At 47.3% G+C, this 17,984-nt stretch overlaps 1 protein-coding gene across 1 annotated transcript in view; it reads right to left on the bottom strand.

Annotated features, from left to right (window-relative positions):
• Positions 1-406: 406 nt before the first annotated feature.
• The window catches only part of Traf3ip1 (TRAF3 interacting protein 1), a 37,365-nt gene continuing 19,787 nt past the window's right edge, over positions 407-17,984 (bottom strand). The window contains exons 10-17 of the mRNA XM_051190797.1: positions 16,578-16,598; positions 15,291-15,375; positions 14,792-14,875; positions 13,947-14,070; positions 13,709-13,745; positions 11,770-11,846; positions 4,378-4,601; positions 407-2,160 (exon numbers count right to left, since the gene is read on the bottom strand). Coding sequence (XP_051046754.1) covers positions 1,995-2,160; positions 4,378-4,601; positions 11,770-11,846; positions 13,709-13,745; positions 13,947-14,070; positions 14,792-14,875; positions 15,291-15,375; positions 16,578-16,598 — 818 coding nt within the window. The 3' untranslated portion in view covers positions 407-1,994. The remainder of the gene's footprint in view (positions 2,161-4,377; positions 4,602-11,769; positions 11,847-13,708; positions 13,746-13,946; positions 14,071-14,791; positions 14,876-15,290; positions 15,376-16,577; positions 16,599-17,984) is intronic.

The following is a 17,984-nucleotide window of genomic DNA, read 5'->3' as shown; positions in this document are numbered from 1 at the left end:
CTGGGGTCCCTACTCAGGCCCTCCCACTTGCACAGTGAACATCTCACCACTGAACCCATGCTATTTGAACACATTTCTTCTAAGCTTACATTAACGCCAGCTGAATTTGTAACTTCACACCCCTAACCTGGTACTCCATACCTCTAGAAACTTAACCATAGAGGGGAAACAACTAGGAAGTCCACCCCTGTACTCTCCCAAAGTAAGGTCACCATATAAGCCTTCAGAAATGCCACATGCCATCTTAAACCTTCTAGCAGAAGATGAGCAGGCTTACAAAGTGTCAGTTGCCTGTACAGGAAAGCAGTATGTCACAGTATGGATAAGAAGCTATTTCCCCTGAACACGCCTGAAATTAAAAATCCAAAAGCTTAATTTTTTTTTATCAACTTGACAATCCATACACTTATAGGAAAAATAGGTGATTATTTTTAATGATTTATGTATAAAAAGAAAAATAAAACTTTATGGTACAATCTGATAGACTACAGCATATAAAATTTACTCACACACAATGTATGTAATTCTTGCAACATAAAAATTCTATTCATATATACAAATTCATAAAAGGAGATATATATATATATGTATGTATGTATGTATATATGTATGTTAACTTGGGCTACATAGGGTCCACTTAGGGTTATGGCTAAGTCATTCACTTCAGTAGAAAAGAGATTATAAACATACAAAAGACTAGTTGACTACAAGCCTCCTTTTTTCCCCATCCCCCTCAGAAGCATCTGGGTGGGAGGGGAGTGTGGTGCGCTTCAGCCAAGAGAAGCCAGGGGGACCCCGGCTGAAGGGGTCCCCACACTGTTGTGACAGCTGAGAACTGGGCTGCTGCCTTTAATTGACTGAGAAACACTAGCTGTGCCATGTGTGCAAGCCTTTAGGAAACAAAATGTGCTCAGGCAGTCTTCACACTTACCAGGGTTTGCCTTAGTGAACATAATAAATACTCAGAAACATGAGGACCATCTCAGACCTTAAGCCAGCAAGAACATCTCCAAAGACAGTGAGATCCTTTAGACAATAATTCAAGACCCTAATAAGTATTTACAGTATTTTACGTAGATGAAAACTGAATATAAACCATAAAAACTATGCTTTTAAAAAAGGACCTTTAAAAAAGGAAAACAAATACAAACTATAAATTGGTGTGCTCTCTTTCTTCTGGTCCCCGTCACTCCCAGCTCTCGGTGCACACACCTACATAGAGGAAAAGGACTGTGCTGTGTGTGCTTCATGCTACACGGTCTTAGGAGACTTGGGGAACTGCTTATCCATCAGAAGGATCCTGGAAACTAATGGAAGCCAAGATGGTAACCAGCGACAGTTTCCCATCAGACAGCGCCCAAGAAGGCCAGACTGAATTCTTTTTCAGAGTATGAACTGATGGAAATGCACACAGCAGGACCATGAGGGGACTGCAGAAAGATGCATGCGCAGCAGTAGGGCGGCCACCCTGCACAGGTAACAGGCACCTTTCAAAGACACAGCGGGCTGAAATGTCCCTTTCAGGTAGAAATGAAAATTAATCATTTGAGGCCTTGTTTTCTTTCTTTTTGTAAAGCACACACCAAAAAGTCCACAGCCACCCTTTGCTCAGTGCTGGTAGAAGTCCTTCTGGGAGACTCAGAAGCGAAATGAAGACCGTAGTTTACCTGGTAGCATGACATAACTTACCTGGTAGAAACTTTGGGCACAGGGTTAAACAGGCCGCAGCAGAAAACAGTATTTGCCAAAAACACAGAGGAATAAGCCCTCCCACAAAGGCAAGCTGAAGACTAAAGTAGCAAGTACTGCAGCTGGAAGAGGGTAAGAAAACACATCCTTTTAATAAGTTTAGCGCCTAAACCGAAAGCTCTGACTTTAGCTGGTTCCAGGCATCTGCAGGCCATTTTTCTCAGCAGACTAGGGCTCAACGTGTCGGTTTCCTGCCCCTTCTCCCATCATGAGGAAGACGGCTCCATCTCCGCGGGGCTAGCCATTCACCTTCGTGATGTCAGGTTGATACTGTGTACCATTTTCTGGATCTTCTCCTCGTTCTTCAGGATGTTGGCCTTCACAGCACAGATCTTGTCCTGCTGGTCTCTGATCTGCTGCTCCAGCTCGGACAGCTCTGCCTTCAAGGGCTCCACTGCACTGTCTGTGATGCTGGTGGGAGACAACCAGTGGCTCGTCAGTGTCCTGAGGGTTCTGTCTGGGCCTCTCCTTCCAGCCCGAAAGCCAGCAGCAGCAAAGGACAGGCTTCACCCCGAGAAAAGGGTTAAGTGCCAGACCCCAGGCACCACTCTCAACCTCGGGCTTGATTGCAGACCTATGGCACAATCAAGCCTGAGCATGCCAATCACTTGTTTGCTTCCCCAGAACCAGGGAGAGAGCCGGGCCTTTACACATGCCAGGCATGCACTCTACCACAGGGCTGTTTCCCTAGCTTCTATTTCCTCAGTGACTAGCTTGAAGTCCCTAGCGTTTACACACACACACACACACACACACACAGACAAGGGGCAGCAGGAAAGTGGGCTACCAAGTCCCCACAGACACTGGACTCAGCCTGGACCAGCCAGGCAACACCTCTCCTCTGGATAAGCCTCACAGGGGTTAGAGGGACTCCCTCTGCCCATGTCCCATTTGTTCAGCAGGGACAGGTGACCTCTGCACTGTTGGGCAGAGCACTGGAAGGAGCACAGAATATACCTCAGAATGCTGGGGTCATCGTAACCTTCCCGTCAGGCTTAAAGCCTGCAGATAGACAGTAAACACAACACCAAGAGCCAGGCCCGCCCTTTGCTGCATAGTGCAGGGTCAGGGTTTACCAGGGAGGCTCTTTGGGCTGACACTTCCCAACATTTTAAGTCCAAACTGATGAAGTGCTACCCATCACTGTTGCAATCTGCACTAACAGTCTCAGTGATTTTTCCAGATTCCATCATGTTACATTTTTAAAAATTATGGGACTAAACATAATAGTAAGAAAGAGTCCCATGTAAAGCAGTCAGCCCTAAAACCATATGCACACAACAAAAACAGATGTAGGTGTGTTTGGGCACACAGACTTTTTTAAAATTTATTTATGTATTGTGTATACATTGTTCTGCCTGCCTGTATGCCTTCAGGCCAGAAGAGGGCACGAGATCTCATTACAGCTGTTTGTGAGCCACCATGTGGTTGCTGGGAATTGAACTCAGGACCTCTTGAAGAGCAGCCAGCACTCTTAACCTCTGAGCCATCTCTCCAGCCCCAGACATACATATTTAATCAAAAAACAAAAGGCTAGCAGTTTGAGAGTGGGGTCATCAGAGGGCTTGGAGGGATACCTAGGAGAAGCTGGAGGAAGGGAAGCAGGAAAAGTGATGTAATTCTACTAGGAAATTAATTTTTAAAAATTGAAAAAAGAAAAGACAGTGCATTTCAGTTTGGTGTGGTGGCCCTCTTTAATCACAGTGCCCAGGAGGCAGGTGATCTCTGTGAGTTCAAGGCCAGTCTGGTCTACATAGTGAATTTCAGGCCATCCATGCTACCCTGTGAGACCTTGTGGGGGGAGGGAGGGAGGGAGGGAGGGAGGGAGGGAGGGAGGGAGGGAGGGAGGGAGGGAGGGAGGGAGGAAGGGAGGCAGGCAGGGGAACCAATTCTAATTCTCAGCTTTTCTGTCACATGGACTTACAGATGTGTCACTCAGTCAAATCGTATTAACAGTCACATGCTTCTAGATTTACTGATTACAAACACAGGGCATCTTTCTAAATACATGTCCTCTAAATAAAACCGTTATCTAAATAAACCTCACTTCTCAGTGTCTAGTCTATTTCTTTCTGTTACAATTTTGAATGAGTCCATCAGTATCTCATTCAGATCCCCCACTTCTCCCCTCTGCAGCCCCCACCCCCTTCTACAGCCCCCTCCCCCTCCCCTTCTGCAGTCCCCTCCCCCTCCCCTACTACAGCCCCTGCTCCCCCTCCCCCTTCTGCAGCCCCTGCTCCCCCTCCCCCTCCCCCTTCTGCAGCCCCCTCCCCTTCTGCAGTCCCCTCCCCCTCCCCTTCTGCAGTCCCCTCCCCCTCCCCTACTACAGCCCCTGCTCCCCCTCCCCCTTCTACAGCCCCCTCCCCCTCCCCTTCTGCAGTCCCCTCCCCCTCCCCCTTCTGCAGCCCCTCTCCCCCTCCCCTTCTACATCCCCTATTCCCCCTCCCCCTTCTGCAGCCCCCACCCCTTCTACAGCCCCCTCCCCTTCTGCAGCCCCACTTCCCCTCCCCCTTCTGCAGCCCCCTCCCCCTTCTGCAGCCCCCCACCCCTTCTACAGCCCCTGCTCCCCCTCCCCCTTCTGCACCCCCTCCCCCTTCTGCACCCCCCTCCCCCTTCTGCAGCCCCCACCTCTGCTCCTTGCTCAGGGCCTCAGCATGCTGTCTGTTCTCACTGTGCCACAGCTGCAGCTCGTTCTGCATGGCATCCACGTCCTCCTGGATGTAGTCCATGATCTTTCCCAGGGGAAGCGCACTCTTACACAGGGTCTGGATGGACATGCGGAGCTTCTCTATCTCCTTGGAAACGATGTCCTTCTCCTTCTTCCACGCTGACTCAAAGATGAGCAAGCGCTCCTTCAATCAGGGCAAGGAGGAAGAGAAAGTCTTTAGGAGTGAGCCAGGTACGTGAGAGGCAGCACCCCAAGCAGGCCCCACAAGAGGAAAGCCTGATGAACTGAACTTAGCAAAAACTAAAATGTTTATTCTTCAGAGTCCCCAAGAAGCTGAAAGGACAAGCAAGAGCAAACAGTTGCAAATCACACATTGCTTAGAAGACATGTACAGTCAGTAAAACACAGAGAGCTCAAAACTCAGTGGCAGCAGGCACGCAGACCAATCTGAAGAGGGACAAGAGACACAGAGATATTTCACTGAAGGTGACACAAGCTCACGCAAGAGTGTCCAAGAGCGCCAGCAGCTCTAGTGCAACTTAGACAGCAATGCCTTGGGACAGGCAGAAGAAACTGGGTCTCTGGTAATTGCCGGAGCAGCTTGAGGTGTCTTTAAAGACTGTCCAAGTCTATAGCTTGAATCTACAAGTGTCTGCTGAAGGCTTGGGCATTATGAAGGGGCTTTGAGAGGTGACTGGGTAACGGGGTCTCTCCTCACCCTTGAGAACTCCTCACTGAAGGGCTGTTACACGGTGGGGCCTAGCTGGAGAAAGCTGTCACTGGGAGCTATCTTTGAGGGTGCTTCTTGCCCCTGCCCTCTCCACTTCCCCTGCTCCCCAGCTGCATGGGTGAGCAGCGGTATTCCGCTGTCAGTACACCCTCTCCCACCATGATGCTCAGCCTCGCCCAGAGCACTGGAGCTGACTAAGCACAGATAGAAACCCCAGAAGCTTCGAACCAAAACACAACTTTCTCCCTTGAAGTTGTTTTCCTCAGGTACTCTATTATAATAACAGAAATCCAGCAAAGGAACATCCAACCGTTTATTCAGAAAAGTTAAAACTCACATTCACACAAAAATCTATATATATATAAATGTTGACATTTTATTCAAACTAGTTATAAGCTGGACATGGTGGCAGGTGCTTGCAAATCTAGCACTTGGAAGGTGGAGTCAGGAGGATCAGAAGTTCAAGATTACCCTCAGCTACATAGCCAGCTTGAGGCTGGCTTGAGATCTGTCTCAATAAAAATAAAGGAAAAAGCAAAAAGTTGTCACAGCTAGAAATAGCCAAAATATGTTAAATAAACTGTGGTATATCTATACCTAGGAAGACCATACAGCAACAAACACACACAACCACCTGGACAACTCTTGGAGAATTACTCCAAATGAAGAAAACTCTGCTGGGCTATAAACTGAACCCTCGTACACACACAAGCTTGACAGGACAGAACTACAGAAATGGAGGGCACACTAGTGATGGCAGGGCTACAGGTGGGAGAGCAGAGTTCAGGCTACAGGAGAACACTGAGGAGGATCTTGTGACAGGAATGTTCTGGAGCTTGACTGCTAGTGTTGGCAACTTGGGTGTGGGAGAACACCATAGATGAGCTAGGAAGGCTTTGGAGCACACCTCCAGTGCTTCAGAGGGACCCACAGTTACCCCAAAATAAAATGCTTTTAAGAGAGATGGGAAAGCCAGGCATGGTGGCGCACACTTGTGACAGGCACGTGGGACCTGTTGGCCAGGTTGGCGAGACACCTTGTCTCAAAAGACAAGGCAGACTGGAGCTGGACAGGTGGCTCCATGGTTAAAAGCACGGATTCTTCTTTCAGGGACCCAGATGTGACTCCCAGCACCCACATGGCAGCTCACAATACCTAATCTCAGTTCCACAGGGCCCAGCTCCCTCTTCTGGCTTCTGTAGGCACACACATGGTACACCAACATATATCAAGGCAAAACACCCATATACATTAAACAAACAAACAAAAAATGGTAAGGTGGACAGTACCTGAAAAACACATGATACCTGAGGTCCTCTAACCTCTACACGTACTTGTACAGACAGGGCACATATACATGCATACACACACATACATTTGAGGGAGTGACTGATTACATAAAACCCTTTGAACTAAAATGCTAACGACTAAAAGGAGTAACAAACTACGTCTGGGGGAAATGAGCTCTATCATATATAAATCAGTAGGCCTCTCTATGTCTACTGTTGTAGAAGCTGAGCAAATGTGGGATAGCCACACAAACCCATAGCACCACTATGTCCAGCAGAAAGCAGAGAGCCAAGCCTGGCACAAACCACCAAGACGCTGGGATGGCAGAAAGCGAAGTGCCCTGTACAGTGGGCAGGGGCAGGTCCCCTCCGAGGCAGGGGTCCAGATGGACTGAGAGTGGCGACAGAGTCACTGGGAAGGAACACACTGGCAGGCTGCTTGCGCCCAGGGAAGGCAGAGGGCTGGACACAGGGAGTTGTCATAGATGGGACATGGAAAATATAATGAGGACTCTGGCTTGATCCTGACTGGTAACAGCCACGGAAGGGACGTGAGTGTCAAAGAATGTTAATTACATCAAAGTTTAAAAGCCATTTGACTCAGACTTCAGGAAAGGGAAGCAGCCTAAAGGACAACTGTCCAGCAATGCAATGGGAAGGCAGGGGCTGGGGTTGTCTGTCTTTGGTTGATTGGTCCACATTTTGCTTTGTTTTGTTTTGGGATGGGGTCTCAACTGGCCTCAAACTTGCTGTGTAGCCCAGGACATTCTTGAACTTCTGACCCTCCTTTCTCCAACTCCTGAGTGCTGGGATGACAGGACTCTACCACCAAACATAGCTTAGGAGAGTGTTTCACTCATAATTTTTTAAGTAGAAGTCTTTCGTTCCATCATTGAAACCCCACAGATCAGCCTTACACTCCAGGATTCGGTTTCCGCAACTAGATCTTACCAGCCAGCCTCTGCACTGGTCCTTTCCAGAAACACAGGTACCATCCATCCCATCCCACCACCCCTGCCCACCATAGCCCTGTTTTTAACTTCTGCAACTTGTGTTCTGAAACAATGTCAGCATCATTTTCAACCAGAAACAACCGAGCTTTGTAGACCTCAGACACTCAACAGGTATCACCCGTGCCCGCCTGAAGCCCGCACGTGTATTTTTGAGGCGCCCATTCTCCTGAATGACAATGCTGATGAGGTGCGAACCAAAGGCCACGTGACAGTGTGATCAAGTTCTGTGCACAAGCACAGACTTAAGGACAAAAATCGCCTTATTTCCTTAAAAGACAAACCCAAATTCCTCTTCCTTGAACTTTTGTGAAAGAAACCAATCCTGGTGATACTAATCCTAATAATAATAATAATAATAGTTACTATTGTTTATTATGTTACATAATAATAGTTACTATTATTATTGTATTATATAATAATTAGTATTAGATTATACAATAATAGCTATTATTGCTATTAAGGTCATTGAGGAAATAGCACTGAGTATGTCCCCACAATGTCCCTAAGAAATCAACTCAAACAAAACAATAACTACAGGGAAACTACGCCAAAATAAAAACCCTTGTGTCTGGAACCCAGCATCAGAAGGGCTTTCTTTAGAACAGCTCCCTGAAAGGGTTGACCCGATGCTGATAACACCACGCCATCTGGTGGCCATGTAAGAAACTGAGGACCAACCAAGCTCACCAAGTAAGAAACCAAACCCCCTCACAGAGGACTCAGTTAAATAGCACTCGCTGCACACTGTTCACCTTAATTAAAATATAACATGGGAAGGTTATTTTGTTCATTAAGAGGCATTCGAAGATACAACAGGTTTTTACATTTCCTAAGAAATTCTTTTTCCTACTGTGACTCAAAAAGCTGGCTGGCCTCCAGCTCCTGGGATTACAGGAGTGGTGCACCACCATGCTCCGTTTTAAATGCTTCTCTGTGACGCTACCCATAATTCCTTGACAGCTGCTACAGGTCACAGGTGACGGACACCCAGTTCCCAGTGGACACCAGCAGAACCTGATTCACAGGAGCAGAGACTTTACAGCAACCCAGAGAGGACAGAATGTTCCAGTAGCCACCTCTGAACAGGAGGACAAAGCGCACAGCATTCACATCTGACCAGAGCAACTGGAAATGAAGAGGAGCCAAGAGGCAGCAACGGAAAAAGGACTGAAGGCCTCCAGGGAGAAATAGCCCAAGGCTTCAGCAGCAAACCCGTGACTGCCCGGCCCACATCTCTGACAGTGCCTTCACCTATCAAGCTTTAGGAAGCAAGACCTTTCGGAGGGAAGGGACATTAGAAAAACTGAATTTCTGGCTGTTTTTCAAGACCTTCCCATGAACTTGAATTAAGGGAAAAAATGCTGGCAGGAGTAGTAACACCAGTGTACAGCCTCTTGAAGAGCAAGCATGCAACTGGGAAAATGCATAAAGCATTTAATACAATAAATAAATACAATAATACAGTAAATATGATGTGTGCATTTATTCTATAACATGTTGTTCGAGTCCATTAGCACAGCAAGAAATCTCTTTCCTTCCAGGGAACTTCAAAGACAGCCTGGAGGGATACCCAGATTAGAAATAATGTATTTCCTTAGCATAAAAAACAAAACAAAACCAAAAAAAAAAAACCAAATGTCCCTCCAAAAAAGAAGTGCCACCAGGACAAAAGGCATGTTTGATTCATGCACCTGGGCCAGAACCACTTACTTAAACACGTAGATGAAGGATAGGGAGGAGGGAAGAACACGAGAGCTGGCAGCAGACAGCCGCCTTGATGGAGCTGGGTGAGACGTACATTTGCCTCTGGAGCATACAAGGTGCCCAGAATCCTGTACCCAAGGAGGTCAGAGAGTAGACACACTTTTGCATTCATTGTGAAATTCATTGTGAAATACTGACTAAAAAAAAAAAAAAAAAAAAAAAACTCTCACAGATTAGCTACCAAGACAGACTCATCAATTCCTAAAAAGTGACTGCTATTACAGCACAAATTGTTGATAAAAAAGATGTTAGAAACCTTTGCTTGAAAGGTAAAAGGAGCCACTTAAGAACCCACACATCTCCCAGTGCACAGATCTCAAAAGTAAGAGAGCATTTACTTTGCAACATAAGTTTGACACAAAGGAGCTGAAATGTCAGCACAGGGCTGGGAAAAGGATTTACTCAGTTGGTAAGGCGCCTACTGCATGCCCACCAGGTCCTGAGTTCAGTCCCAGCACCCAGGGCAGCACAGGCTGCTGCTACCAAAGCTGGGAAGGTGGAGGCAGGAGAGTTCCTAGGACTTGCTGGCAATCCAGTCCAGTGGAGCAGCGAGTTCTAGGTTCAGTGAGAGACAAAAAAAAAAAAAAAAAAAAAAGGTGAAGAGCAACTACGGACACCCCACGATGACCTTTGGCCTCCACATCACTCACCCACCAAACACACATACACACACTCTTCAGGATAAGGTATCCTGAAAAGGAAATGTACAATCTCTTATCTGTTTACCTTTTAACATGCATGGAATTTTGTGTATATGTAATGGATATGCATGCATGTGTCCAGGTACACATTCCAGTGCAGGGGTGCCCTTGGAGGCCAGAGGAAAATGTCAGGTGGCCTCTTCTATCACTTTCCAACTTGTTCCTTTTGAGATAAGGTCTCTCCCTGAACCTGGCCTCATGGTTTTTGTTTTGTTTTGCTAAGCTGACAGCCAGCAAGCCCCAGTGATCCCCGTGACCACCTCTCGCTACAGTTTGTGTGGAATTCAAACTCCAGTCCTCGTGTCTGCACAGAAAGGCCTTTTAACCACCAAGCCATCTTTGCAGCCTGATTTACTTGATACATGATAAATAGATAGATAGATAGACAGATAGACAGACAGACAGACAGACAGACAGACAATAGACTGACAGACGGCAAGTTGCTATCTAAGCAGTAGAAAAACTAAATATCCAAGCTATCCAGAAGAAAAAGGAAGTTGGTATGGCAACAGAGGTCCCTGCCAAACTGAAAGCAGTCCAGGGTCCAGGATCGTGCAAATCCCCTCATGGAAGATGAAGACAGCTCAGCTACGCAGAGGAGGCCTGGAACTGTGGGCAGATCCCTGAAGTCAGAGAGCCCTACTTCATAACAACCTGGAAAGCATGGCGAATAAACAGTTCCCCGGGGAACGTCATGGAAGTGACAGCTGGAGGACCCTGCTTCTCATCCCGCTTTGTGCGCAGCTTCCTGCCACACATGCCCACAGGTGAGAGACCACCTTGGCCGAGCGAGGCAGCTCCCTCCCCTGACCCTGGACCTGCCAAAACTTCAGCCTAAGAACTGTGCCCAAGCTCTAAGGGTGATAGAATCTGACTGCACTTAATAACTAGGCCAACAGAGGCCAAAATAGTCTATAGTGTTCCACGTGACAGTTATAGACAATCTAAGTGGCAACCCAACTTCCAGTAAGTGTGGGAAAGTGGAGGGCATGCCCTCTCCCTACTTTCTTGCAGGCTGGAACGCAGTCGTGGGGGCGTGAGTGGGGGCGGCCATCGTATCCCATGGGACCTGAAGTTAGGCAAGTAGAAGTGTGAAGCAGGGCATTCAGGCCACTGCCAGCTGGCTTTCAGCCACCAGACGCTGACATCCTGAATAAAACCCTCCTGACCTCACCGAAGTTATGGTTATTTCAAAATTAAGAGGAAATATAAAAATGTTGCAACTATTAAAGACATTGACAGTAAATGAAAAAGCTTTGAGAGAATAAAAAAAGACGTCAGAGTCCACAGGGGACATTCTCATTCAAGCCACCAAAACCCAGTCCAGGCATTTAGTGCTCCATCCTCTTACTAATGTGACTTAGCCCTTCTTTTGTGGGAGCTTCCATGTGTTGGCCTCTAACCTTGCTGGAGGTTGATGGCAGACAGGACCTATAGATATTGTAACAGTTTAACAATAACAATAACAAAAACCCACATCAATAGAAAATTATCCTGGGAGCCACACACACACACAGAACTCAGAGTAAGAACCAAGCCTGAAAACCCCTGGCTCTTAATTTGCAATGACCCAGGTCAATGGCCAGCCTGTCCACTCTTCACAACTGCCAGGGAGAATGAGCAGGCAAGGCCGGAAGAGAGGCTGTGGAACGGAGGTAGAACAGCCTCCCATACAGCCGCTGCCTCACTCAACAGCTGGGCGGTCCAGTCCGGAGCAGCACCCCACAGACAGAGCCCCTCACAGTCAGCTGTGAGGGGAATGGCATCTAAGCACGTCAACAAGATTACTGATTTTGAATATCACTGAAGGTCATAACATCTAAAGGGTTTTTCAAATGCCCGAGTTAGCTCTTACCCTCTCGCCTGGCTTGGCAGATTGCTGCAATTTCTCATAATCCTTCTTCGTCTCCAAGATCTTTTTCACAAGCCCACCTGTCAAAAATCAGGAGCTTTCAGTTAAAGCTTATTTTCTATCCTAAGAAGATACTTATTATTCTTAGACCTCATTGAGAAGGTGGGCAAAATGCTGAATTCCCGTCCTTTCTCTTTCCATATCGAAACACCTTCCGTTCACGTGCTAAGAGAGAACACAGTGCCACTTGCTGCTGGCAGAGGCTAATCACAAAGTGTCACAGAGAGGAGTCTTAGAAATAAACAGATTTTTTTCCTTCTTCTATAGTTAGGAAGAAACGTGGATTAACACCCGAAAATGTAACCACCCACTGCAAACAGAGGATTCTAATGGTTCCTCAGTGCTGATGTTTCTTTTAGATTAGGCAAGAATACTAAATTTCTTTTAGAATTCTCCCTGGTGTGAATAGCTTAGGAAAAATCATTTTCTTAAAAGCACTGTTTTACAGTGCTGCCCAGGCCGCTGGGGCAGTGTAATTAACGGTAGAAAACCCTGTGAAATATAGTAATGAGCCGTGAGGCATGATACCCACGGGCAAACAGTGGCATAAAGGTTATGGAGGTAACCAGCCACTTTCTGGTTGAATTTAAGACCTACCCCACAGAAGGAAACTCAAACAAAGTACTGTAAATCTGGCTAAGATCCAACGGTTAGGGAGCCCACCAGCCCCAGGAGAGAATTTCTTCTATTCTGCTAAATGGACATAGCATCAAATTATCCTCTAAATGTGTATCTCTACCCACAATTAGTGCAGCCCTCAGACCTCATCGAGAAGTTTCTTGTGCAGTAGATGGTAGTTAATGCATAAACTCACAACTGATCAAAATACATTTCATAAAATTCTCAAAGAATTAATAAAATATTATACTTAAAAGTGGTTTTGTTTGTTTGTTTTTAGTTTTGTTTGTTTCTTTATTTTTTGCTGGGTTTTTTTTCCAGGGCAGTGGTGGCACACGCCTTTAATCTCAGCACTCTCGAGGCAAAGGCAGGTGGATCTCAAGTGAGTATGAGGCCAGCCTGGTCTACAAATTGATTTCCTGGACACCCAGGCTGTTATTCAGGGAAACCCTGTGTCAAACAACAAAAGTATTTTTTATCCAAATATTCCTCAATGAGACTGACAGCCACATGGCATCCAACAGACCACTAGGAAGAGAAGCTAAAACTGTGCCCCTGTGCTGGAATAAAAGCCAGCAGACTATCAAGTTCACACTCACACACACTTTTACACACACACTCACACACATGCATTTTTAAATGGAAATATCACTATTTTTACCTGCACCTATGGAGAAGGGAGAGTACAGGGAGAAAGAACAAGGTCTAAAGTCTTACACCTCAGCACTGGGTGGGATGGTGTACATTTACAATCTCAGCATTCATGAGCAGGCAGGAGGATGGTCAAAAGTGGTCTCCACAGTGAGTTCTAGGCCAGCCAGAGCCACACAAGTGAGACCTTGCCTCAAACAACAACAAAAAACAAACAACAAACTTCCACCTCTTAATGAGCTCGGCTGTGTACATTCCTTAAAGCCCCAGGAATATTTTATATGAAGAGGTGGGCATGGTGGCACATGCTTATAATTCTAGCATTTAGGGGCTAAGGCGGGAGGATGAGTTCCAGGAAGCCTGGGCTACAAAGCAAAGTCTATAAGGCAAATTATGTGTGTGTGTGTGTGTATATGTATACAGGCATACCGACACAGCAGGGTGCCACTGTGACCAGAGCCTATCCTAACCTCAGGTCCTGTGGTTCCCTACAGGTCCATATGGTGGCAGCAACAGTGCCCCTCCTAGGGCACAGCTAGGCACCAGATGGCCACTCGGATCTCTTCGAGCACTCACAGATACCCCACATCCACGTGGACTCGTGGACACTCACCATGCTTCTCCTCGTCCTCCAGGTCCCCTGCCGGCACCTGGGCAGAAAAGGAAAAAGATCAGCTTATGCTGAATTTTCAAAGTCATTAAACAAACAAACAAACTAAAATGAAAACTAAAGACATGAGACAGAAATAACAGAAAAATTAGGGGGGAAAACCTCTATCACATAAATTGAAAAGCGGAAGTACTAATTTCTAAATACGTTTACCAAGAACAGGACCCTGTGGTGAACTAACCATCTCAATTTCTGACATTTCTGAGAGCTGAGGGGCGGCTTCCACCACAAACTGCTCATCATCCTCATTGTCCGAATTCTGTGAGTCGATGATCACATTGGAGACAGTTTTACCACTTCCGGACCTGAGCAAAGAGAGAGCCATTTACACAGGGAGCAGCCCATGGGTCACCAGTTGTCATCAGCCCCAGGCACCTTGAAGCATCACGTTTATCTGAAAGAAGCCAGACTGCCATTGCCCCAGACAGGTGAAGGGAGACCTCAGGGACAGTGGGGACAGAGAGACCACCACCTTTCACTACCCCAAAGCCTCCATCCTGCCAAGAGCTATAGGCCACCCCAGCCCTCTAGTTCAGCCCTGCTGGTCCATCTGCTCCAAAACGGCTCCTGGGACTCCCTTTGCCCTGACATTCATCCTAAGATAGACCCAGACCTCGCCTCATCACAGGGCAGCTCCTCTAGGCCCAGCCACCATATTCATTACCTCTTGGGTATGTTCAGCTATGGGGTACCCTTTTGTTTCTAACTTTTGTGCAATTAAGCTTTTACCTCTGCCTTTTTATGCTTTGAAAGTCTTCTATCTAGAGGTCAGAGAAACCCACCACGGGCCCATGCATTGTGAGGTATCATGAACATGAACACACATACTTCTCCCTTTTGCCAGTCTGCAATGCACGCTGCTCTGTGGCTTTAAAGCAATGGCCTAACCCCACCTTTCTTCAAAATCAACTTTTCCCCAGCATTACCTCCTACGCCCACACCCAGCCTCTCAGCACCCCCGGCCCCCGGCCCCCACACTAGAGAATGCGGCCCAGCCCTCTGAGCCTCCAGGCCCGGCAGCCTTACCTGTCACCCACCAACGCCTCAGTGCTTTCTTGTCGCTTGACCCTGGGAGGTGCTGGCCTCGCACTCCCAGGCCGAGGTATTCTTCTAAGTAAGTACCGGAAGAAAAAAAATAGGACATGACACACACACACACACATTTCAAAGTGGACAAAATAAAAGCCTAGGCCAGCATTAATGCTCATCCCAATGCCACCATCAGCGTGACAGTCAGGCACACTCTGCAGAGGACTGTGAACATCCATTACCGCAGCACAACTGCCATTCATCAGAGCATGAGCAACCTTTGACATTAAGAGAGACTTCCCCCAAACTGCTATAATGCTCCAAAGGTGGCCATGTGACTCAGAACAAGAAAACTGTACGAGTAGTTTTCACTTAGTGTGTACAGATATAACTGTGACATTGCACAGGTGCCGAGTGAGCAGCAGAAGCTGTGGCAGGAAGTACCACAGCTTGTCCTAGGAGTGGCCACACTCCCGAGCACTGGGGAAGGACACACCTGAGACTGGAGGAAAGTTCACTGGGGACTTCTGCATTCTCTGACACCTCAGGCTTTTCTTGCCCAGTAGGCCCAGCTTCTCCTTCTGAACAGGTGACAATCCCATCAGCAATTCAAAAAGAAGTCAACAGTAACAAAAAATAAATTTAGTCAAACATACATACCAACTAATTCAAATATAAGTATTTGAAAAGGCATCAATCAAACGATTGAAAATTTCAGCGAACGCTTTTCATCCAAACAGAAGAGATCTGACATCTAAATGTGGACACTTGGGGACATGGGCACATTAACTCTGTTAATGCAAACTGGCCAACTAATCAAGGAATTAAGTTGAAGGGGTGGATGGACCCAGTCAACAACTTAACACAAATGAACCAAATCTAAGGAAAGGAAGAGCACACCTCAACAGACAGGGGTGTCAATCACTCAGCAAAGTACAGCCCACTCAACTCCTCATTCTAACAGCTAATTAATGACAGTGCAGTGACAGGCATCAGTCACACTCACACATGTGGGTCTTAGAAGTGTGTGTGGCAGTCATCAAATGCCTTTCATCTTGTTACACTGGTCTGCATTTCTAAATTATCTACAGTGGGTGGTATATTCTTTTCATAGTCAGAAAGTAGTTTTGTTTCTGTTTTTGTTTAGGAGACAGACTAAAGTCTTGCTATGTAGCCCTGAAGGGCCTGGATCTCTCTCTATAGACTAGGATGACCTCAAACTCATGGAGGTCTACCCGCCTCTGCCTCCTGAGTGCTGAGATAAAAAACATGTAAGACCACCTCGCTAAAACACAGTTTTTTCATTCTAATAAAAAGATTAAGCCTGCAAGTCACAAGTCCAAACTACTAAGACAGTGGGATTTGTTCTACTATTTAAAGTAAAAGAAATGTACTTTAGAAAACCGTAAAGATAAATTAGAATTTGAACATCGGAAATAAATGTGATACTCTGGAAAGAGCCCTGAAACATGGGCTTTTCAAGATAAAACACAAACAGGAAGAGGCAGGCGGAGCTCTGTGAGTTCTGCCTGGTCTACAGAGCAAGTTCCAGGACCAGAGCCACACAGAGAAACCCTGTCTCAAAAAACCAAAAGGAAAAGAAAGAAAACAGAAACACAAACATGTATAACCCACAGACTAGTCTGAAATTAGCATATATTCAAATGTTTTATATATATATTTCCTTAGTCTCTCAGGGCTATGTTTTTATACACAGAAACGAGAGCTCATGTTGACATGTGCACATGCATGACCACACCAAACGCATCAACACTGCTCTCACCTGCGTCACTGGGGGAGTCGCCTAGAAAGGAAAAGCATCAGAGCATTAGCCCTCATGTAAGGAGCCACACACAGTGAGTCCCTGAGCGGTCAGAGAAGACACGCGTGCAATAGCTGGGAACCAGCGGGGACAGAACCTGCGGGGACAGAACCTGCGGGGACAGGGCCCCTCTAATAACTGGGAGCCTGCGGGGACAGGGCCCCTCTAATAACTGGGAGCCTGCGGGGACAGGGCCCCTCTAACAGCTGGGAGCCTGCGGGGACAGAACCTGTGGGGACAGGGCCCCTCTAATAGCTGGGAGCCTGCGGGGACAGGGCCCCTCTAATAGCTGGGAGCCTGCGGGGACAGGGCCCCTCTGCACACTTCTCTAGCATCTCCCCATCAGTCTGCTACGGTCAACCAGAGCTATAACACTGCACATTAAAACAAGACTGTGGCCAGTCAGTGACAGCACGCGCCTTTAATCCCAGCACTCGGGAGGCAGAGGCAGGCAGATCTCTGAGTTTGAGGCCAGCCTGGTCTACAGAGCTCGTTCCAGGACAGCCAGGGCTACACAGAGAAACCCTGTCTAGAAAGACCCAGAAGAAAAGAAAGAAAAACAAGGCGTGGGGGAGATGACACACAGACTGTGAAGGAACCATGCCACAGAGCTAAGTAAAGCAGACTGACGTCACAAATCATGACAAACAAGCTGGTGTGACAGCTTGGGGCCAGCCGGACCTAACAAACTGACTAAATGTCTCCACCAGCTTCCTGCAGCCTGGACTGCACCTCACTCAGGGTCCTCTCTCTTCAAGTGCTGTAGTCTAGGCACAAATACAGCCCATTCAGTCAAAAGTGCCACAGGGTGGAGTCAAAGCCAAAGCTGTGGGCTGGGGATGTGGAGGGTGGCAGAGCTTGCCAAACACCTCTAAGTTCCAACCCCAGCACCACCAGACAACAAAAGTACATCCTTGGGTCACATCCAGGAACACATTGACATAGGCCAACACAGTGAGGGCCAGGGCACACATGTCCATCTCCACACAAGAGCAGCCTTGCCCTCAAAGGCACGGGCATCAGAGCGCCCACACGCAGGTACAGGGGTGATGGCTCCTGGGATCTGACTCCCACAGGACATCCCCTGAGCACTACACCAAAGCTCCTAGACAAAGTCATCTGAGGGAGGCAAGAGCTCTTGGGGACACAGAAAGGGGAGATGGCCTAGGATCCTTTCTCTGTGACCCCAGGAGACCCTAGGATCACAGCACAGAGTGGGAAGTGGTCAGAGACTAGTCAGTAAGGGACTCCAGAAAGAAGGACAGTATTAAACCACACTGGGGACCCAGGCAACAGGCACGAGGGACTCCACTGAGCCCCGAAGCAGGCACAAGGGCACCTCAGGTCCTCGCATGCCCACAGACCTGG

Source organism: Phodopus roborovskii, unplaced genomic scaffold (genome assembly GCF_943737965.1).
Source record: "Phodopus roborovskii unplaced genomic scaffold, PHOROB, whole genome shotgun sequence".
In the NCBI taxonomy this organism is placed as follows: Eukaryota; Metazoa; Chordata; class Mammalia; order Rodentia; family Cricetidae; genus Phodopus; species Phodopus roborovskii.
Note: the sequence above shows the minus strand (reverse complement) of the source record. Positions and strands in the feature narration are given on the sequence as shown.